Source organism: Myotis daubentonii, chromosome 4 (genome assembly GCF_963259705.1).
Source record: "Myotis daubentonii chromosome 4, mMyoDau2.1, whole genome shotgun sequence".
Taxonomy (NCBI): Eukaryota; Metazoa; Chordata; class Mammalia; order Chiroptera; family Vespertilionidae; genus Myotis; species Myotis daubentonii.
In genome coordinates, this window is record NC_081843.1 from 20,547,707 (window position 1) to 20,566,703 (window position 18,997).

Genomic DNA, 18,997 nt, shown 5'->3' on the forward strand with positions numbered 1-18,997 from the left:
GTACTTTACTTCATTTTCCCCTAAAATGGCTAAATATAATAAAATTTTCAGGTGAAAAATAGTATGCTTTTTGAGACATCTTGGTGCTAAATTCTGTTTATAATATGTTGTCTCACTACAGTGGGCCATTTTGGATATATATGTATTACACACACACACACACACACACACACACACAAATATATACATATAAACTGAAAGTGAACTGAACATACTGAAAATTTGTGGATTGATATATAAGCAAACGGGCAGACAAGCATATGCTGCCTGAAGACAGATACTGGGATTTCAGCTTTTTACAATTTTTGGAGCTTGTTTGTGACTATCCTTGCTGCAAAAACTATTGAACTTTAAGACTTTGTACAAAATGCCTTAGTATGGATCACAATTAGAAATTCTGTCTTAAATTGTATTAAACTTATAAGGAGCAGTAGTAGCCTCAGTTATTCCTAATATTGTTATTAGATTCTGTCTGTAATTTTTTAAAAATATATTTTTATTGATTTCAGAGAGGAAAGGAGAGGGAGAGAGATAGAAACATCAATGATGAGAAAAAATCATTGATCAGCTACCTCCTGCGTGCCTCCTACTGGGGATAGAGCCCACAACCTGGGCATGCCTGGAATCGAACCCAGTCCGGAGACCGATGCTCTATCCACTGAGCCAAACCGGCTAGGGCAGTGGTCGGCAAACTTTGGCTCGCGAGCCACGTGCAGCTCTTTGGCCCCTTGAGTGTGGAGTACCCTAATTAAGTTAATAACAATGTACCTACCTATATAGTTTGTTTAAAAAATTTGGCTCTCAAAAGAAATTTCAATCGTTGTACTGTTGATATTTGGCTCTGTTGACTAATGAGTTTGCCGACCACTGGGCTAGGCTGTTTGTAAGTTTTTTTGTTGTTTTTTTAAATATATTTTATTGATTTTTTACAGAGAGGAAGGGAGAGGGATAGTTAGAAGCATCGATGAGAGAGAAACATTGATCAGCTGTCTCCTGCAACTCCCCCTATTGGGGATGTGCCCGCAACCAAGGTATATGCCCTTGGCTGGAATCGAACCTGGGACCCTTCAGTCTGCAGGCCAATGCTCTATCCACTGTGCCAAACCAGTTAGGGCTGTTTGTAAGTTTTTATAAAAGACAATAATTTTACTTAATGTGTAAAAGGCTGTTTTGGCAGCAAAATACCAGAAAAATACAAGTTAGGCTGGCTTCAATGGTATGGACATGGGTTGGCTCCTCACTTGGAGGGTGAGGTTGACTGAATTCAGTGGCTCAGTCTCCCTGGCTCTGCAGCTCTGCACTCTTGTGTACTCACACATGTATGTATGAGCTTTGTCTTCAGGCTAATTACAGTAAGTTGGCAACTCACATCTTAGAGCCACTCAGTAAAGCTTAGAAGAGCCGGGAAAGTTTTTTCCCCAGGAGCTACTAGCAAATGACTTCTACAGTTTCTTGGCCAAAATTGGGTCACATGCTTACTCAGAGTTCAGCATCATAGCCACAGGTTGGGATTGTGCAGGTTAATTAAGGACTAAACCACATGTTCCACCCCTTGAGCAAATTTGCTGCAGAAGCTTCCCTAAGAGCTATTCAAACAAAAACTTGGAGGGCCTTTAGAAAAGGAAGAAGGATGGGATGCCAGGCAACTGTGGCTGCAATGATTCTTCCTTGGTTCCTGCCCTTTGTTTTGTGTGGTAGGTGAAGATTAAGTAAACATGTAATTAGCTAGAAGTTAGTGCTTATTTTTGGATACTACCTCTTTGGGGGATACATAGTTATTTTCTTAAAAGAATTATATTTTGGCTATGACTCAGATATTTGTTTCTTTTTTTTAAAAATGTTTTTATTAATTTTAGAGAGGGAAGGAAAGGGAGAGAGAGCTCAAAATATCAATAATGCATGTCCCACACTGGGGAATGAGCCTGAAACCCAGGCATGTGCCCTGATCGGGAATCCAACCAGTGACCTCTTGGTGCATGGGTAAACATTTCAACCTCTGAGCTGAGGCACACGAGCAGGGCCAGATCTTTGTTTTTTATTTACCCCCCCCCCCCAAGACTGTTGGGTTAGTGCAGATTTGATTCTTGAATATTCCTTTGAAGAGTTGCTTTGATGTAGTGGTGTGCTATTCTGGTTTGTAGATCCTCTAAGGCAGGGGTGGGGAACCCTTTTTTTGTGCCAAGGGCCATTTGGATAGTTATAACATTATTCGAGGGCCATAGACAGTTAACTTAAAAATTAGCCTCCTATATTTGATCAAACAATTAGCTCACCCCTAGTGCTTTCACAAGGCCAGATCAGATGATTTATCGGGCCTTATGTTCCCCACCCCTGCTCTAAGGAGAATGGAAAATGGCTTCTCTATTGTTGAGGAAGAAATACCTTGTAGAAGTAACTGTGCCACCTAACTTTGGGTAAGGCCCTTGGAGCCTTAGTTTCAGTTCCTCAGTTTATGAAATTGGAATATTTGCTTTGGTGGACTCATAACGTTTGTATCAGAAAAACAATGAATAGTGAAATTTGATTAATTTTGTCAGTGTATCATGTAAGGAAGTGTTGCATTTGGTTTTGACCTCAGAAATCATTTGCCAACTGCCCCATTCCAGTGGTGGGAGGATTAGACTTCTAAAAATCTCTCAAATTAAAATTTCAGTTGCTTATATACAAACATTTTTTAAAAAATATGAAATGTGGGACATCTGACTGCCATGAATCAGTATTTCTTGAATGAGGATATGAATGTGTTATGATTAAAGGTTAGATTGGCATTTTGTGATGCCCTTGGGGTTTGCCTAACCTTCAAGCTTAATGGCCCCTTTCCATGGTGACATTGGTGTCAGATGGTATTGGACCAAAGACTGTCCCCCACTGTTTCTTTGAGTTGTACTTTGAGAATTTGGGTAATATTGTCAGGGTTCAGATGTATTCAAAGCAGTCTAGCTGAGAGTTTTCAGGAGGCCATCCTGTGTGTTTATGTTTAGCTGGATACTAAATTAACCTGCGATTTAAATTAAAAGCTAATCTAGTCATGCCTAAGATTCTCCAATAAGCATTTAGGTTTTTCCTACTTAGTTGAAGGTATTGCGGGAGGGTTTTTATTTTCAACCAAGTAGCTAAAGTCCCAAACACAGGACTATATTTTAAATGCTTTAGTGTCAACATGAGATTTTCTATTCAGGGAAAATAACAGGTTGGATTAATCTGGGTGGGAAAGTAATTGGATTTGTTTTCAGGAGATGTTGTTAATGGTATAAAACTAAGCTATGTCCAGGCAATGCAAAAGCGTGTACCAGAAGACCTTAAATGTTATATCTGCTTTTCTCCTACTCTATCTTCTAGTAGGTTAAAGTCACAAAATGCCTAATTTTTAGTGTGCTCTTGGTTTGGATATTGAGACTTGTGCAGAATTTTTTAGATGAAATGATTTGTCAGTTGCATACACTATAAAAGAAGTTCACAACTAGTTATATAACTCATCGACACCAGTGAATATTGAGTTTTCCAACTTTCTTCAAATCTGATTAAATCATCAACTCTTTGCAGATCTAAATTTTGAGACTTTATTGTGCCTTTAATCAGAACAAACCAAAACTTTGTTTGCCAAGCTCTTTCTTTCCTGGATTGTCAGTTTCTTTAAACTAAACCACCTTACTGAAAGTTTGTAGCAGGTGTAGCTTCTCTTTTTTGCTGTCTGTTTTGTCAGATGTACATTTACATGTCTGCTTCATCTTTGTGCCATCAAAGCCTTCTTTGGGTTTGTTGTATCCCTTTCATGCTTCCAACTTTTCCCCCTCTTTATATCTAGTTCTGGGCCTACCTCCATTTAGTTCTTGAAAAATGAAATTTCCTTAGTCATTGTGTTTGGAAAAAGAGAAGCTTCTCCAGTTATGAACTTGATTACAATACTTTTAGGTGTAGGGCAGGTTTTTAGAAACCTGGGTTCCTCTAGGTCAGTGATGGCGAACCTTTTGAGCTCGGCGTGTCAGCATTTTGAAAAACCCAAACTTAACTCTGGTGCTGTGTCACATATAGAAATTTTTTGATATTTACAACCATAGTAAAACAAAGATTTATATTTTCGATATTTATTTTATATATTTAAATGCCATTTAACAAAGAAAAATCAACCAAAAAAATGAGTTTGCGTGTCACCTCTGACACGCGTGTCATAGGTTCGCCATCACTGCTCTAGGTTCATATATTTTGTGTTTCTTTTTCTCCCTTCTTCTTTGGGATGGGCTTAGTTTTCTTGATGACTTGGTTTCTCTTAAAATGCTTCCATTTCTTCAGAAAACTTAAGGTCTAGACCAGGGGTGGGCAAACTTTTTGACTCGAGGGCCACAATGGGTTCTTAAACTGGACCGGAGGGCCGGAACAAAAGCATGGATGGAGTGTTTGTGTGAACTAATATAAATTCAAAGTAAACATCATTACATAAAAGGGTACGGTCTTTTTTTTTTTTTTTTTTTTTTTTTTAGTTTTATTATTTCAAACGGCCTGCGGGCCGTAGTTTGCCCACGGCTGGTCTAGACACAGTTTAACAAGGTCATCTTAGAATTTTTATCTACTCCTCTAAGGGGTGGCTTCATCTAAGTCTTTAATACTGAGAGGTGGAAAAGTGCTCTATTGTCCTCTTAAATACCATTTGCCTTTAAGATGGAGTTCATGCTTCCTTTTTGTTTATGTGAAATGAGAAATTAGAAGACATTGATTCATGTAAGTTGGCCATTATTCTGGTAGTGAAATACTGGAGAAATGACTTCATTTTTGAGCTGCTTTTTATGTCTGTAAAATTAGAATCTACTTTTTCAAAATTGGGATGGAGTTTTAATATTTTTAAGAGTGCTCCCATGGACAACTTCCCTTTTTCTGTTTAACTTTTTGGCAATAAGGAATGATCATCTGGTAAGGAATAACTTTTGTAATGTTCTGCTTGTGTTGCCCTCTTTGCCATCTTTTTTTAATAATAGAAATTCATACAGTTTAAGAGCCTCTGTGATGTCTGAATTCTTGTTTTTCTTTTTGGGACACTGCTCTTCATTGATTATTGCTACTCCTTTCAGAATTTATCTTTGTAGCAGACAAGGGATTTAAAAAGAAAAAAAGGCCATGCTGCACCGCATGGCTCAATGGTTGAATGTAGATCTATGAACCAGAAGGTCACAATCCAAATCCTGGTGAGGGCACATGCCTGGATTGTAGGCTCGATCCCATTGTAGGGTGGGCGGAAGGCAGCTGATCATTGATTCTCTCATTGATGTTTCTCTCCCCCCGCCCCCGCTCCCCTTTCCTCTCTGAAGTCAATCTGTAATAATAAAAGTGTAATATGCTAATTATAGACCGAACATCTTTCCAGACTACCTCCCAGACGAAGCCGTGGTTGCGAAGGAAGCCTGGGTCCTGGGTGCCTGCCGGCGGCGGGAGGGAAGCTCAGGTCTTGGGTGCCAGAGGGAAGCCGGTGCTGGGGGACGGAAGGACTACTCTTGCATGAATTTCGTGCATCGGGCCTCTAGTAAAAATATTTCTAAAAAATTACAGGTAGTTCTTCTTTATCTCTGGATCTATTGTAAAAGCAAATTCTTGCTTAACACACAAAAAAATTATCTACATTTCTTGGCCTTTTATTGATTTCAGAGAGGAAGGGAGAGGGCGAGAGAGAGAAACATCAGTGATGAGAGAGAATCATTGATCGGCTACCTCTTGCACAACCCACACTGGGGATCGAGCCTGCAACCCAGACATGTGCCCTGACCAGGAATCGAACCGTGACCTCCTTATTCATAGGTTGATGCTCAACCACTGAGTCACACCAGCTGGGCTATTAAAGATATACTGGTGGTTTTCTGCTGCTTGAGTAGCACAACTAAAAATAAATTTCAGGGATTGTTTTCTTGAACATTCTGGTTCTTTATATAAGGGGGAAATATCTACAGGGAGACTGGGAGGCCAGAAATTTTAAGGCAAGGTCTTTCGGAATTGGAATGGTTATGAGTTTATGGAAAACTGTTGGGTACTGGAGTAGAATGAAGCTATACCTAGGGAAATGAGTGAAACCTTTTTGTTTCCACCGTACTGTTTAGTTTTGTTGAGTAGTCGATCTGAATTAATTTCCCTCGTTTCTAAAAAGTTTGCTGCTGCTTTCAGTATGTTCCCCCGGTCAGTGCTGAACTGGTCAGTAGGAGTGCATCTCCAAAATAACGTGATGAATGCTGCTGGGTGAGCGAGGCCTGATTGATATGCAATATTTAGTCATCCATTGAACGATCCTATTTAGAATTCATGAGAATTCACTTTTTTTTTTCCTGAAGGAGAGCAGTATAGATTAATGGATAAGAACCACAGTCTCTTGAGCAAAGTTCTAGCTCTTGTAGTATATATTATTCTGTGACCTTCGTGAAGTTACTCAGGTGCTCAATTCCTGTTTTCTCTTGCAGTAAGGGGACAGCAATACCACTCTCAAGATACGGATTTGTATTAACCTTTTCTCAGGTGAAGCTGAGTATAGATAGTACTAATAAACATTTAATAATTTACCCATTGTTAGCATTATTAAACGAACTATTTCATAGCAAGCTTTTTAAGGGAATAGCAATTTACACTTGATCTTAGCCAAAAGGCCGAGAAGCGATGGAATAGCAATTTAAAGATGGAAATTTGGCTAATAAGTAGTCTCTCTTTTTATTTAAGTTTTGTAAAGAACATGGCAGAAGCTCCAGGACTATGTGATATGTTATCTGAATTTAGAACATTATGATTAAATGTGATGTATAACAAACAAAAATATAATTCAGTTTAATAGATTACTGATAGATTTAGAGTGCTCCATACTTCATGATACTCATTTTGGTTAACTTGTAAATTTTTTTTTTTTTTAAATGCAATATGGTTCTACTGATAATCATGTATCATTTTCTTTTTTCCAACAGAAAGCGTGGACACCCATCAGCGAAGTTTTGATATTGGAATTCAGATTGGCTATCAGCGACGCAATAAGGATGTGTTGGCTTGGGTTAAAAAGCGCAGAAGAACTATTCGTAGAGAAGATTTGATCAGCTTCCTGTGTGGGAAAGTTCCTCCACCACGAAACTCTAGAGCTCCCCCAAGACTGACTGTAGTGTCCCCTAACCGAGCTACTTCAACGGAAACTAGCTCATCTGTAGAGACTGATTTGCAACCCTTCCGGGAAGCCATAGCTCTGCATGGTAAAGCCGTTTAAACATATTTCTTTGGAAAATGGTTAAGAGTGTGCCTGTGGATCCATTTTCATATTTAGGTTTAGGTCCAGATATATGATTTTTTTTCCCCATTATAGTAACTACTTGCTTTAGAAATGTTTAAATAGAATGGAAGCTAAGAACATATATGGGCAAATTTTTTAATATTAGCCAACCCATTCTAAAAAATGTTTTTAGAAAGTTAGTTTGAGCTTACTGATTTTACAATAACAGTCTTTCGCAGCATTGATTAGAATTTATTGCTTTACACTTATATTGTACATGTTTTCTTACTCTCTGAGGCAAAGAGGAAGTTCTTGTGTTCTAAGAATTCTACCAGAGTAATAATTTCCTGGAGGAGCCTAGTCAATGACAGGCTGGTATAGCTCTCAGGGGAACTTCTTTTGACACCCCAAGTTCATGTGCCTGTAGAAGGTGAGAGCTGTGATGATGAACCAAGTGGGAGTGGGTAAATGGAAGAATAATCAACTTCCCTTATGTCTATTGTCCCTTAGGTTCCTTTGCTTTGTTAGGCAGACTGTCAGAGGACAGGTCCACTTCATTAATTATTGCTACCATCTCCCCGGGCCAGACCTGTCATTAAAAAGGCATTCTTGGCTGAGGGGTTTAATATTACTGGAGAAGTCTGGGTATGTATGTAGTCAATGAGTCTGTTGTTGCTTGTTCTCTAATACAGACTTTCAAATAGAACTAGGAGAAATACTTCTAGAGGACAACATTTAATACTGCTATAAACAATAAAATAATACTTGATTGAAGCCAAGGTGAAACATGGATTGTGCCAGTGACTAAGCATATAGAAGTGATTAGTGAGTCCTGTTAAAAGTTAACATTTGGGCCATAGTGTAGGTCATTTAAAACAAAGTAAGCTGGTAATAAAAATAGTGGAATATACACAAAGGGCTTCTATATCCTTGAAACTTTAATGCTTATAGAGATTTTTGTTCTCTGTGGCAAACTTTGATTCCTTATCTTAAAACTAGAACATGGGATTTGAAAAGTTTTTGCCTCCCCCCCCCCCCCCCCCCCATTGTGAGTTAGTTTAGGATAAATTAAAAAATACAAAAACATTTATTGCAGGAAACTATGATGTATGGATGTGATATTTACTGCTTGCTCTTTCTAATAGAGTGGAATAGTTACGCCATCAGAACTTTTGAGACTCAGGCAAAATACAGATTTATCTGTTCCTATTGAATTATAGTTTCACATCTTTTACCATTAATTTGGAAAATTTACTAAAAGTATAGAGTTTGTCATATTAATTTTATTTAAAAAATATTTTAAATTGATTTTTAGAGAGAGTGAAAAGGAGAGCAAGTGAGGAACATCAATTTGTTGTTCCACTCATCTATGCATTGATTGGTTGGTCCTTATACGTACGTGCCTGACCGGGGATTGAACCCGCAAGCTTGGCATATGGGAACGATGCTCTAACCAACTGAGCTACCCATCCAGGGCTGTCAGATTAATTTTAATGCATTTGATGTAGTTGTCTTAAGTCTTTTGCTTTTTTTTTATCAAGCGAATTTATGACTCTATTTCTACTGTTAAAAGTGTCTTTTTCTGTGTTATGCAATATTATACTTTAGAAGATAGTTTTGAGAAACGTAAGAGCCACTCTTGTTTTCAGTTTTAATGCAGTTATATACAGGGGTAGGCAAAAGTAGGTGTACAGTTGTTCATTTGGAAAATAATACAATAATTAATAAATAACAATAGACGAATAATCTCTGTTTTGCATACTCAAAACTGTAAACCTACTTTTTGCCCACATTGTACAAAGGGCGAAGCCAGCCTTCTTCCCAAACAACAACTATATTCTCCAACTCCCCTTACATTTTTTTAAATTGAATCTGTTCAGTTTGTGATTCAATATTTTACTGAACTTTAGGAGTTTAAATAATAGGTTTAAGAAGGGATTCTTTATAGTTTTAACTTAGTTTAAGTTGTGAGGGTTTAAAAAAGTTTACTTACAAAGCTGTGTAGAAAAATAATCTTTTCCTTCAATAAATTTACCAGTAAATATAACAAGTAGTGCCAATCCAGAATATATCGGAGACTAAGTGGGCTCTTATTACTAGGGTCCATACACTTAATTAATGTAGTTAAAATTATGTGTGTTGTGGTAAAGTAATAGGGCCCCTTGAAAGAGTATACAGAAACCTAATTGATACTGAGTTTTGTGCTCTAGTGGTTTTAGAGAGCATCAGCCTATTGGAAATACTAGTCTGATTTGAGTGTTTCAAGTAATTTGAATTATTTTTAATGGTAGGGTATTGTTAACTAAATTGTAAATACAGCTTAATGACTAACTTTGTAATGACTCGTAATCTGTTTTATTGAATAGTCTGTAAATTGAAGTGAAAATTGTTCAGATGATCTTTTAAAATGTATTTGAAACATCTTAATTAGGGCACATGCTTGTCAGAATTCAGTTTTGCATATAATTTGCTTAGCCAAATACAATTGAAGGAAGAAGAAGGAAGAATTAAATTCATGAAGTTTGGAATGCAAGAGGGGGCATAGGTAAAAATAATTGGTATATTGAGGCAGACTTTTTGAGTTTATAATCAAAGCGAACATGAGTGTAGGTCACATTGATTCACATATCATGTCCTGTCCATTTTTACCAGAGGATAATTACCTTTCTAGTTTCTTTTTTTTATTAAAGGACTAGAGCCCAGTGCACGAATTTGTGCACCAGTGGGGTCCCTCAGCCTGGCCTGCACCCTCTCACAATCCGGGACTCCTCGGGGGATATTGGACTGCTGATTTCGGCCCGATCCTTGCAGGCCAGGCTGAGGGACCCCACTAGTGCATGAATCCATACACCGGGCTTCTAGTATACATGTAAGATTTTATGGTTAATCTCTTCCTGTTCTCCCCCTCCCCTCTTCCCTCTGAGATTCATCAGTCTGTTCCACGTTTCCATGTCTATGCATTGAGCGTCTGCCCCATGGTGGTCAGTGCACATTATAGCTACCAGTCGAACAGTCGCTTAGGCTTTTATATATATAGATAATATTTTTTATTTTTTTTATTAATTTTTTACAGAGAGGGATAGAGAGTTAGAAATTCGAAGAGAGACATCCATCAGCTGTCTCCTGCACACCCCCTACTGGGGATGTGCCTGCAACCAAGGTACATGATCTTGACTGGAATTGAACCTGTGACCCTTCAATCCACAGGCCCATTCTCTATCCACTGAGCCAAACCAGTCAGGGCTAGTTTTTTCTTTATCAGCTTCTAATTCTCACCTGTACCAAATGCACCCAAATATACCTAAAATATGTTCTTTATTCAAAGAAAATGGCAAAGATGTACGATATCTGTAGAGTACTTCATGTAGACAGTGAGGATGAGATCCCTCTGATCAGTACCCTCATCAGCTTTAGACTTTATACAGTTTCAGTCAAAAGTGCATCAGTTAATGGTTATCAAACAGTTTCAATAAAAAATGTCAACCAAGGGGTATTGAGGCTTAAAAAATATAATCCAGTGCATTATTTTGGAACTTATTTTCTATGTACTATGGGATCTAGTCATCTGATACTAAATTCAGAGAAGTCAAAGAAACACAAGCATACGCTAAACTGATTACTCCTTTAGTCCTTGTCTTAACATTATCAAAAATATACTGAACAAATACTGAGCAAATTTACTGAGCACTGACTTAATGCCTGCCACCTTGTTTTTATTTAAACATTTGAGATAGACCAAAATTATCTGGACTTTTTGTGGTTCTCTATCTTTCTCATTGTCCCTCTTTTAGTCATCCATTCTCTTCTAGAAATTTTCCTTTTCTTCTCTTCTTAGGCTCTCAGACTTTTCCTCAGGCTCTCCCACTGACTTTAAATACTTCGAGGGCCATCTCAATCTTAATTTTCAAAATTTATACTTCAGTTGAGACCCTCCTTACTGCCAAATATAATGTGCACCATTGTCTTCTGGCGGACATCTCCACAGGTGTCCCACAAGCATCTATCTCAGATTTCAAATTAGACTCATCCTTCCGGTCCCAACCACAGCAAACACATGTCTTTTCCTCATTTAACCATACAGCAGACGTGTACATGCAGATTTTATAAAGTCTCTGGGCATGTATAAATGAATGGAGTGCTTTCTTTTCTGTTGAGGTCAACACAGTTGTATTAGATAATAATTTAATGTTTTGAACCCCGTTATGTGTAAGATATTCTGGGGCAGTCTGGCAATGGATTCAGAAAAGGCTCTCTGGCCGTAACCGGTTTGGCTCAGTGGATAGAGCGTCGGCCTGCGGACTGAAAGGTCCCAGGTTCAATTCCGGTCAAGGGCATGTACCTTGGTTGCAGGCACATCTCCAGTGTGGAGTGTGCAGGAGGCAGCTGATCAATGTTTCTCTCTCATCGATGTTTCTAACTCTCTATCTCTCTCCCTTCCTCCCTATAAAAAATGAGATTTAAAAATATATTAAAAAAGAAAAAAAAAAAAGAAAAGGCTCTCTGGAGGAGGTGAGACCTGGGCTCTCGGAATAACTTCCTGCTCTTATTTCCCAGTCCTGAATTGACCCATTTACCAGTCCATTTTTCCTGGGGCCATTGGGAGTCGATCTTTTGGATCTCTTCTCTTTACTGAAAAAATAACCTTTGTTTTCCTATGGCCTATAGGGTGAAGTCAGAACTCAGAATGGCATTGCAAGGGCCTTATGACTTGGTCTTAACCTTGGGTCAGGTATCTTAGTCATATTGTTTGATCTATTAAGTACCGCTATTTTCTTTTTTTTCTTTTTGTGTCTATCTTCTCCATTCTCTTTTGAAATTTTCCCTATGCCTGTTTATCCTTTCAGATTAATTAAAAGTTTCTTGTGACAAAGCTTTCTTTCAATTCTCATTTTCTCAATCTTTCACTGAACAGTATCTTTATCTTTGCTCTTCCAGTTTGAATTGTTTCCATGGCTTTTCCTTCCATTAGACAGGGGTACCTTAGGGAAGTGGCCTTGTCTCACAGCTTCTGACTTTAATAGAACCTGGTGTAGATGTGTTCTGGGCTTAATGCTGGTTCAGAGGTCTGTTAGGTAAATGGGTGCAACACAGTGTGGGCAGAGAACCTTTAGAAAGAGTTAAGGATACAGTTCCCTAGATGACTACAATATGGGTACACTAACTGGTGTTCCTTCGGAGTGCTACAAAGTAAACCTAAATTAGAACAACCAAGACTTGGAGTGGGGCCTGAGGATGACTCATAATAAGAACTATACTTTTAAGTTTACTTGGTGTCAGGACCCCACTAATAAGGAGGGTCTCCTTTAATCCACACTCTTACCTTGAGTCATTGCCATTTTATCAGTGAAGAAAGGTTTATTTGGATAAAATGGAAGCGGTCAGTAAGTAGTAAAATAGATATTCCAATTCTGTCTGAATATCTAAATGAATGTTCCTAACCACCGTGCCTCAATGTTTGCACATTTGGGGTTTCTCTACTCCCTCCCTTGGTAGGGCTAGGGGATGGGATGGGATAGGTCTCTAGGCCTACTTTTCTAAAGACATCAGAAAATAACATGAATTTGTATCTTTTGGTGTTTTCCCCATAAGGAAATGTGGACAAGGTAGGCTTGAAGATCAATGGCTGTGACCATTTAAACTTTGTATACAGGCTGCTTTCCCAGTATGACCTTGGGCAAGATGGTTAGCCTCTCCAAGGCAGTCTCCTTTGTTGTAAAAGGTGTAATACTTCCTTAATAAGTAATGTAGTAAGTGAGAAACTACGCAAAGTACCTACCCTTCCACAACACTGTGTAAGTGTTCTTTGACTTGAGAGGAGCAGGACCTTTGGTTAGTTCTAAGTCCTGTGAGTGCTCTCTCTGCCCCTGAATGCAAATTTAGACTTAGAGTTCCAGTGGCATTCGGGGATACTTTTCCCCCTCCCTTTTTAGTAAGGGTGGCTTTTTAAAATTTCAGAAATCACTCCAGAGGGACAGGGATAACTTGCAAATTACTGTTAATTACTTACATTACTTGCTAAGACCTTGAGCTTGTTTCATGTTGATATAAATCAGTGAGGTTGGTGATGTTCTCTTTCTACTGTATGGGGAGAGAGATTCTGAATTGGCATGCCCAAGCTAGTGGTTGTATCAGGGTTGTGTCTGGAAAAGCCTTAGATTGAAACCTAGTGTCTTTATTCTGAGTTCTGTTTGTCATCATGGGATTTAGGTGTTGTAAGGGTCCAGAGTAAGATTGGGACATGCCTTCATATAGGGAGAAGATGGAGACCTGGATGGAAGAGGAAGCAGGATGCCAAGTCAGACTTCGCTTAAACTTTATTCAAAGCCTTGCTCTCATTCAAATCATCTCATAGGTGGTCTTTGTAGGTTTCTGGCCCTGGTTCAGACTATTCCAGAAAAATCAGAGACACTTTGCTTTAGTTCCAGAAGTCATTTTGATAATCTCTACTGCTGTACTAGGAACTGGGCCTGGGTTAACCCTTTGTAAAATTCATCAGTTCAAACTCAAAAGGCCTCTAGCACAATAGGGTCTCGTGTCTGGTGGGAACCATTGCTATTAAGTGGCATTTGGCTTTGAAATGTCACCTTGTCCAATTTTAAGTTTGTTTTCTTTAAAACAAGTTTAAAAAAATACAGTGTAAGTGCTGGGAGGGACTTAGGCAAACATAGGTAGTCTAGCCTTTAATACAAAACGAGAATTTGAAAAAGGAAAGAAACAAAAGTAAAGTTTTCTTTTTCTTTTTTTTTTTTTTTAAGAAATAACTTTGTGAGATAACAGTACCTATTTAGTGAGTATTGAAGTCTAAAGTCTTTGTTGTTGTGTTTTGTGTGTGTGTGGATGCAGTGTTATAAAATTCTGACTTTTGCAATTAAATTCCTTCTGTGGAAGGTTGTAGTCATTTAAAAAATAAAGTATTATTCTGTAGCCTTTCCTATTGCCCAGCATTTACTGAACATGGTAAATAGCAAGCGATATATTAGAGAGGCTAGTGGTAGGAGCAGGGTGATACAAAGGAGAATCAAATAATCTCAAGGAATTTCTAGCCTAATAGAATTACATTAGACAGTTTGAAGTTTATAAACCCAGGCAATCAGATAGAGGGACAGTGCCAACTCGTTGGGAGTTAATAGGCTCCAATTCTGTTTTCTCCCTTTTTGCCTAACACAGTCTTTCTCAGAGGGTTGTGGAGATCCTTATTCTCATAAATTATTAAATTATTTGACAAATCCTTGGATCTGGAGAAACTGGGTATAGGGCCTTATAAGAAAAATGTAATTGTTTGAAATTGTTTTCAGGGATATAAGGTCAGCTAGGAATTTTTACCTAGAAAAAATGTAAGGTAAGTTCTTAATTTGTCATACTTACATAAAACTGAGTAAAACTCTTCTTCCCCTAGAATTTATGGGAAACTGATTCTGGGCAGCCTGAACCACAACAGGATTGTCTTTCTCCTTGAGCACAGGTTTTGCAGCTTTTGTTATTTTGTCATTGTTAGGCCTGTGTGCACTAGAGTGATAATAGAAGTTACTAAATCTTCCTCTTAAAGTTTCTTAGACAGTTGAGGTCTGTCTGGTACATTTCGGAAGAAATTTAAGTAATTGTACTTGGTTCTCTGTCTCTCCCCCTTCCCTGTCACTCTTCATCTCTTCCATTTGTAAAGCTAAATATTTAGACACAAAATTTGACAGTTGAGCACAAAAATTTAGATTAACTATTTTTAAACTGATGGTATGTTATAAAAGAAACTCCTTGGAACTGTCTGTTGCAGAGGACTATTTCGAACTGACCTGTGGGGGATTTTTGTACATCCACCCTTTAAAGTCCCTTTTCTCCTCTTGCCCAACTTCTAGCACAGTGTGTGGAGCTGTAGATTCTTAATAAATGCTTGAATGTTGTGGTCTGTATCTTCTTGAATAACAGCTGTCAAGAGTTACTTAACAGTAAAATGTTTTAAGAACTTACTTGGAAATTAAGATATAAGAGATTAATGCACGAAAGCCGTCTCATTTCTTAATTGCTTAAGATCGATTATTTCAAAGACTATTCTTTAAAATTCCTCTTAAGGCTGGAATTTCTAAACTAATGCCCATTGTTCAGACCAGCCTCTGAGAACAAGAATAATTAAGGCAATTAAGATAGCATTAAAATTTTTGACGAAAAGTTGGCATTTTCTGTATGTTAATGTTAGATATAAGTTGCTGAACTTTCTGGGGGGGGTCTAGGACTTAAAGCTTCCAACATCAATGGTACAAAATTGCTTGAACTTGCAATAAAATTATTATGGCCTTTTTTTCTCCATTAAGGTGAAAAAGGAGTCCATATAGATAAAGGAATTCATGTAGCCATGTCTCAAAGCCAGTTTACTCACCTAGTACTTCTTAAAAAATCCATTGGTAGTTAATGAAGGGATTTAACATTTGAATTTATTATTTTTTTTCTAGTTTTCTGATTTTATTAATACTGATTTCTTGGAAAATTGAAAAATTTCCCAAAAGTAAATATTCAGTATCTTGTTATCCAACTATACAAAGATAACAGCAGTTAAATGTTTGGTGCATTTTCTTCCAGTCTTTCTTCAATGTATAAATATTAAAATTATTTCATAGTTGAGATCATACTGCAATATGTGGTACTGTATCTTGCTTTTTTTTCATTTTAACATGAGCATTTCCCCATGGCATTAAAACTGTCTTTGAAAAATTGAAAGCATTTTGGGCTGTCAGCGTAACTGAAAATGTTTTCTTGGTGTGACATGTATCTTTGTAATTGATTTGATTTAGTGTGCTTTGCTTCAATAAAAGTTCAGTATTGCAATTTACAGATTGGGGTGGGGAGTGGTCTACTTCAAATTACCAAAATCTTCCTAGTGGAATTTCTTTTTCAATGATTGAACTCCCCCTGATGCATTTAAAACACCACACTTACACACAGTGCTTTTTGCTTAAAGCCTCTGAACACAACTTTGTGAAAAGGGAGGGCTATCCATTTGACTAGTGCAATTCATTTCATATCCAAGAATACCAGTTTCTTAGGGTTCAGTTAGGATGTTAACCACTTTGTTCTAGTTGTGGGGATTTCAAATTCCCCCCTTTCTGCTGGAGGTGAGAAAACTGGTGGAGCACATCTGCAGAGGGTCCTGAATCTGTCTTGCTGAGTGGATCAACAGTAATAACAGTCTGCCTTCTCTTTCAGGGCTATCCCTCACAGGGCTGGGGGTGGGGTGGGGCAGGGTGGGGCAGGGTGGGGCGGTGGTGGTGGTAAGCAAATAGGGTGTAGACCTGGCTTCCAGGCCAGAGGCTGCTGGTGGAGGAAGGAGGTGGATTGGTTCTGCATTTACTCTTTCACTGCCTATGTGTGACCTAACTATGTGTTGGTAAGCTGGAATCATGTAATTCTCAAAATAGGATTTTCTTATTATGCTAAGCATGAACTTGATATGAAGATAATAGTAATGTGCTGCTTTTAACAATTTACCATGTAACCTAGATTCCTATAACCTGGACTTGTAACTTTGTTTTAGCTCCAGTGGGAGCTTTCTTTTCAAAGTATGATTAAATTATAATTTTTTCCCCCTCATTCCTTCACTAATCATTTAAAATGGATGCAGAAACTTTAAAACTGATAAAGTTTATCTTGTATTAAGCAATTGAGACTTTTCTGTCTAATCATACTACTTGTTCTATTGCTTTTTGTCAATTGATATTCCTATAGCCCTTTTGAAAAAGTGTGTTTTTGTTGGGTGTATGCCCTTGGGCTATACAACTTCACTTTTAGTTCTGAAGCATGTTTAGATTGTCTGTACTTGTATAGGCCTGATTATTCATGTGGCTTAGCTAAGGTTTTCTAAAGCATCTTCTAGTAGCTGTCATTGGTTTATTAAATAAAATTTGGGCTGTTTAAAATACACATTTTTTTTGGTTGTTAATCTTAATTTTTTTTTTTTTTTTGGACACTTGGAAAGTCTTTTTGGGGAAGATTAGTTAAATTTTGAAAAGAAATCTCACTGCTAAGAGTAGGTAATGTTGCACATTGTAAGTTTACTTTAGCTGTCAAACTAAACCCAAGTCAAACACCCAACAGAAAAAGATAAATTTTGTGGAAGTTACTGGGGAATTTTCAAATTGATATTTATGCTCATCTTTTTCATGGAGAATGGCAGGGTGTGCCTGTTCACTTCTGATGGAGTGACTCATGAGCCTTAGGTGTTTGTCCTTACGTGTTAAATCATACTGCCATGAAACCGCTACCTTAAGAGGAGCATTGGGGTGGGGTGGATTTCTTGAAGTTTGTGTGTGTGGTTTCAAATGATATCCTGAGTTGAATTACTGCAGTAGTTTAGTCTATCGCTGAAGGTCCAAATTTTGCAGTATAATTACCTTAGAACCTCCTGCATTATGAAACAAGTATGATGGTTATTGTTTAAAGTATTTGGACATCTTTCAGTAGTATGTTGTGAAGATTGAGGTTACAGACACAGCTTTCTTGAGTTTACAGACTTGGTGAAAAAATTTTAAAAATGCCAGTAATTTGGGAATAATTGAATTTTTAAGTTGATGGCAAAGCTTTAAGTGAAGAGGGCTACTTGAGTTTATTTTCTGGTGTTGGAGAAGTGAATAAACATTAACAGCTTTGGATTTCAGTGGGTTTCAAAATATTGGATAGGACTCTGAAGCATCATTGTTTTTCAGAATTCAGTGAATGTTATGTGCCAGGCACCGTATTAAATTTATTAGCTAGAGTTGAAAAGATAGTTGAATGATGGTATGATGCTGCTGTGCTATTCTAGAAAATGAGCCTGAGATGCTGCTTTCCCTCCTTTTATTTTTTTAATTAGCATGTGTGGGCTGGGAAAGGAGGAGTACAGTTCCTTTTGCAAATGTTAAGTTTGAGATGAAACTTAACAGGAGAAGTGGCTTTCCTTTTTAACATTTATTTTTAGTAAATCCGTGTGGGCTAGGGAAGGAGCCCAGTTCTTTTTGAAAATGTGAAGTTTGAGATGTCCAACAGGCAGTTAGAAAAATGGATAGGTCCTTGAGCTCAAGAGAAATGTCTGCTCCTGTGGCGCACTGATTTGGAAACTGGGTAAGCGAATGGGTCAAGGCCATACCAACCTGTGGGTCAGAAAGAGGCCCACACAGGCCACTGAGAAAGGAGCAGAGAGTTTGAGGCAGGAAGGAAGGGGAGCCCGCAAGAGACTATAAAAAGGAGAGGTGGGAAAACCAGGGAAGAAGCCCTCAGAAGGGAGGTTTGAGACCAGATAGGAGAGGGGCTCGGCTTGGCTCGGCTCATCTCCCACTGGTCCAAATGACATGCCTATAATGTCTGGCTTCCCTTTGCTCCTTTCCTATTATTACTGACTAGTTAATTACAACGGTATCAGAGGCACTAGAAGAACCAGTGGGAAGCAGATGTTGGAAGGTAGGCCCAGGCCCAGCCATTGTAGGAACTGCAAATTCTCAGGTACAGGCAGTCACGATTCAGTCTTATGGGGGCAGAGGAAGGCAGAAAAGGAGAGTACTTTCAAAGAGATGGGGCCTAAGGCAGGCTAGGCCCTAATAGACCCTAAAGTCACTTCACACTGAAATACTTTAGACTTTTAAGAGGGGGCAGTATAACAGTGAATAGGAATATGGAATCTACTTGAGTTTAAGTCCCAGTTCTTGTTTTATTAGCTGTGTGATCTTGGGTGGCTCACTTAATCTTGATGTTTCATCTACAAAATGGATATAATACAGGTGTCATAGGGTTATTTTGAGGATGAAATTGAAAAGTACTTAG

At 38.1% G+C, this 18,997-nt stretch overlaps 1 protein-coding gene and 1 pseudogene across 4 annotated transcripts in view; one reads left to right on the top strand and one right to left on the bottom strand.

Moving 5' to 3' along the window:
* HAPSTR1 (HUWE1 associated protein modifying stress responses) overlaps window positions 1–18,997 on the top strand; it is a 34,776-nt gene that overhangs the window by 5,775 nt on the left and 10,004 nt on the right. For all 4 annotated transcript variants that reach the window (XR_009452550.1, XR_009452549.1, XM_059693143.1 and 1 more), the window contains exon 3: window positions 6,927–7,202. Coding sequence is in view for 2 of the 4 variants with exons in the window: in XM_059693143.1 (XP_059549126.1) it covers window positions 6,927–7,202 (276 nt within the window). In the remaining 2 variants the exon portion in view is untranslated. The remainder of the gene's footprint in view (window positions 1–6,926; window positions 7,203–18,997) is intronic.
* LOC132234037 (U2 spliceosomal RNA) lies at window positions 6,470–6,629 on the bottom strand (annotated as a pseudogene).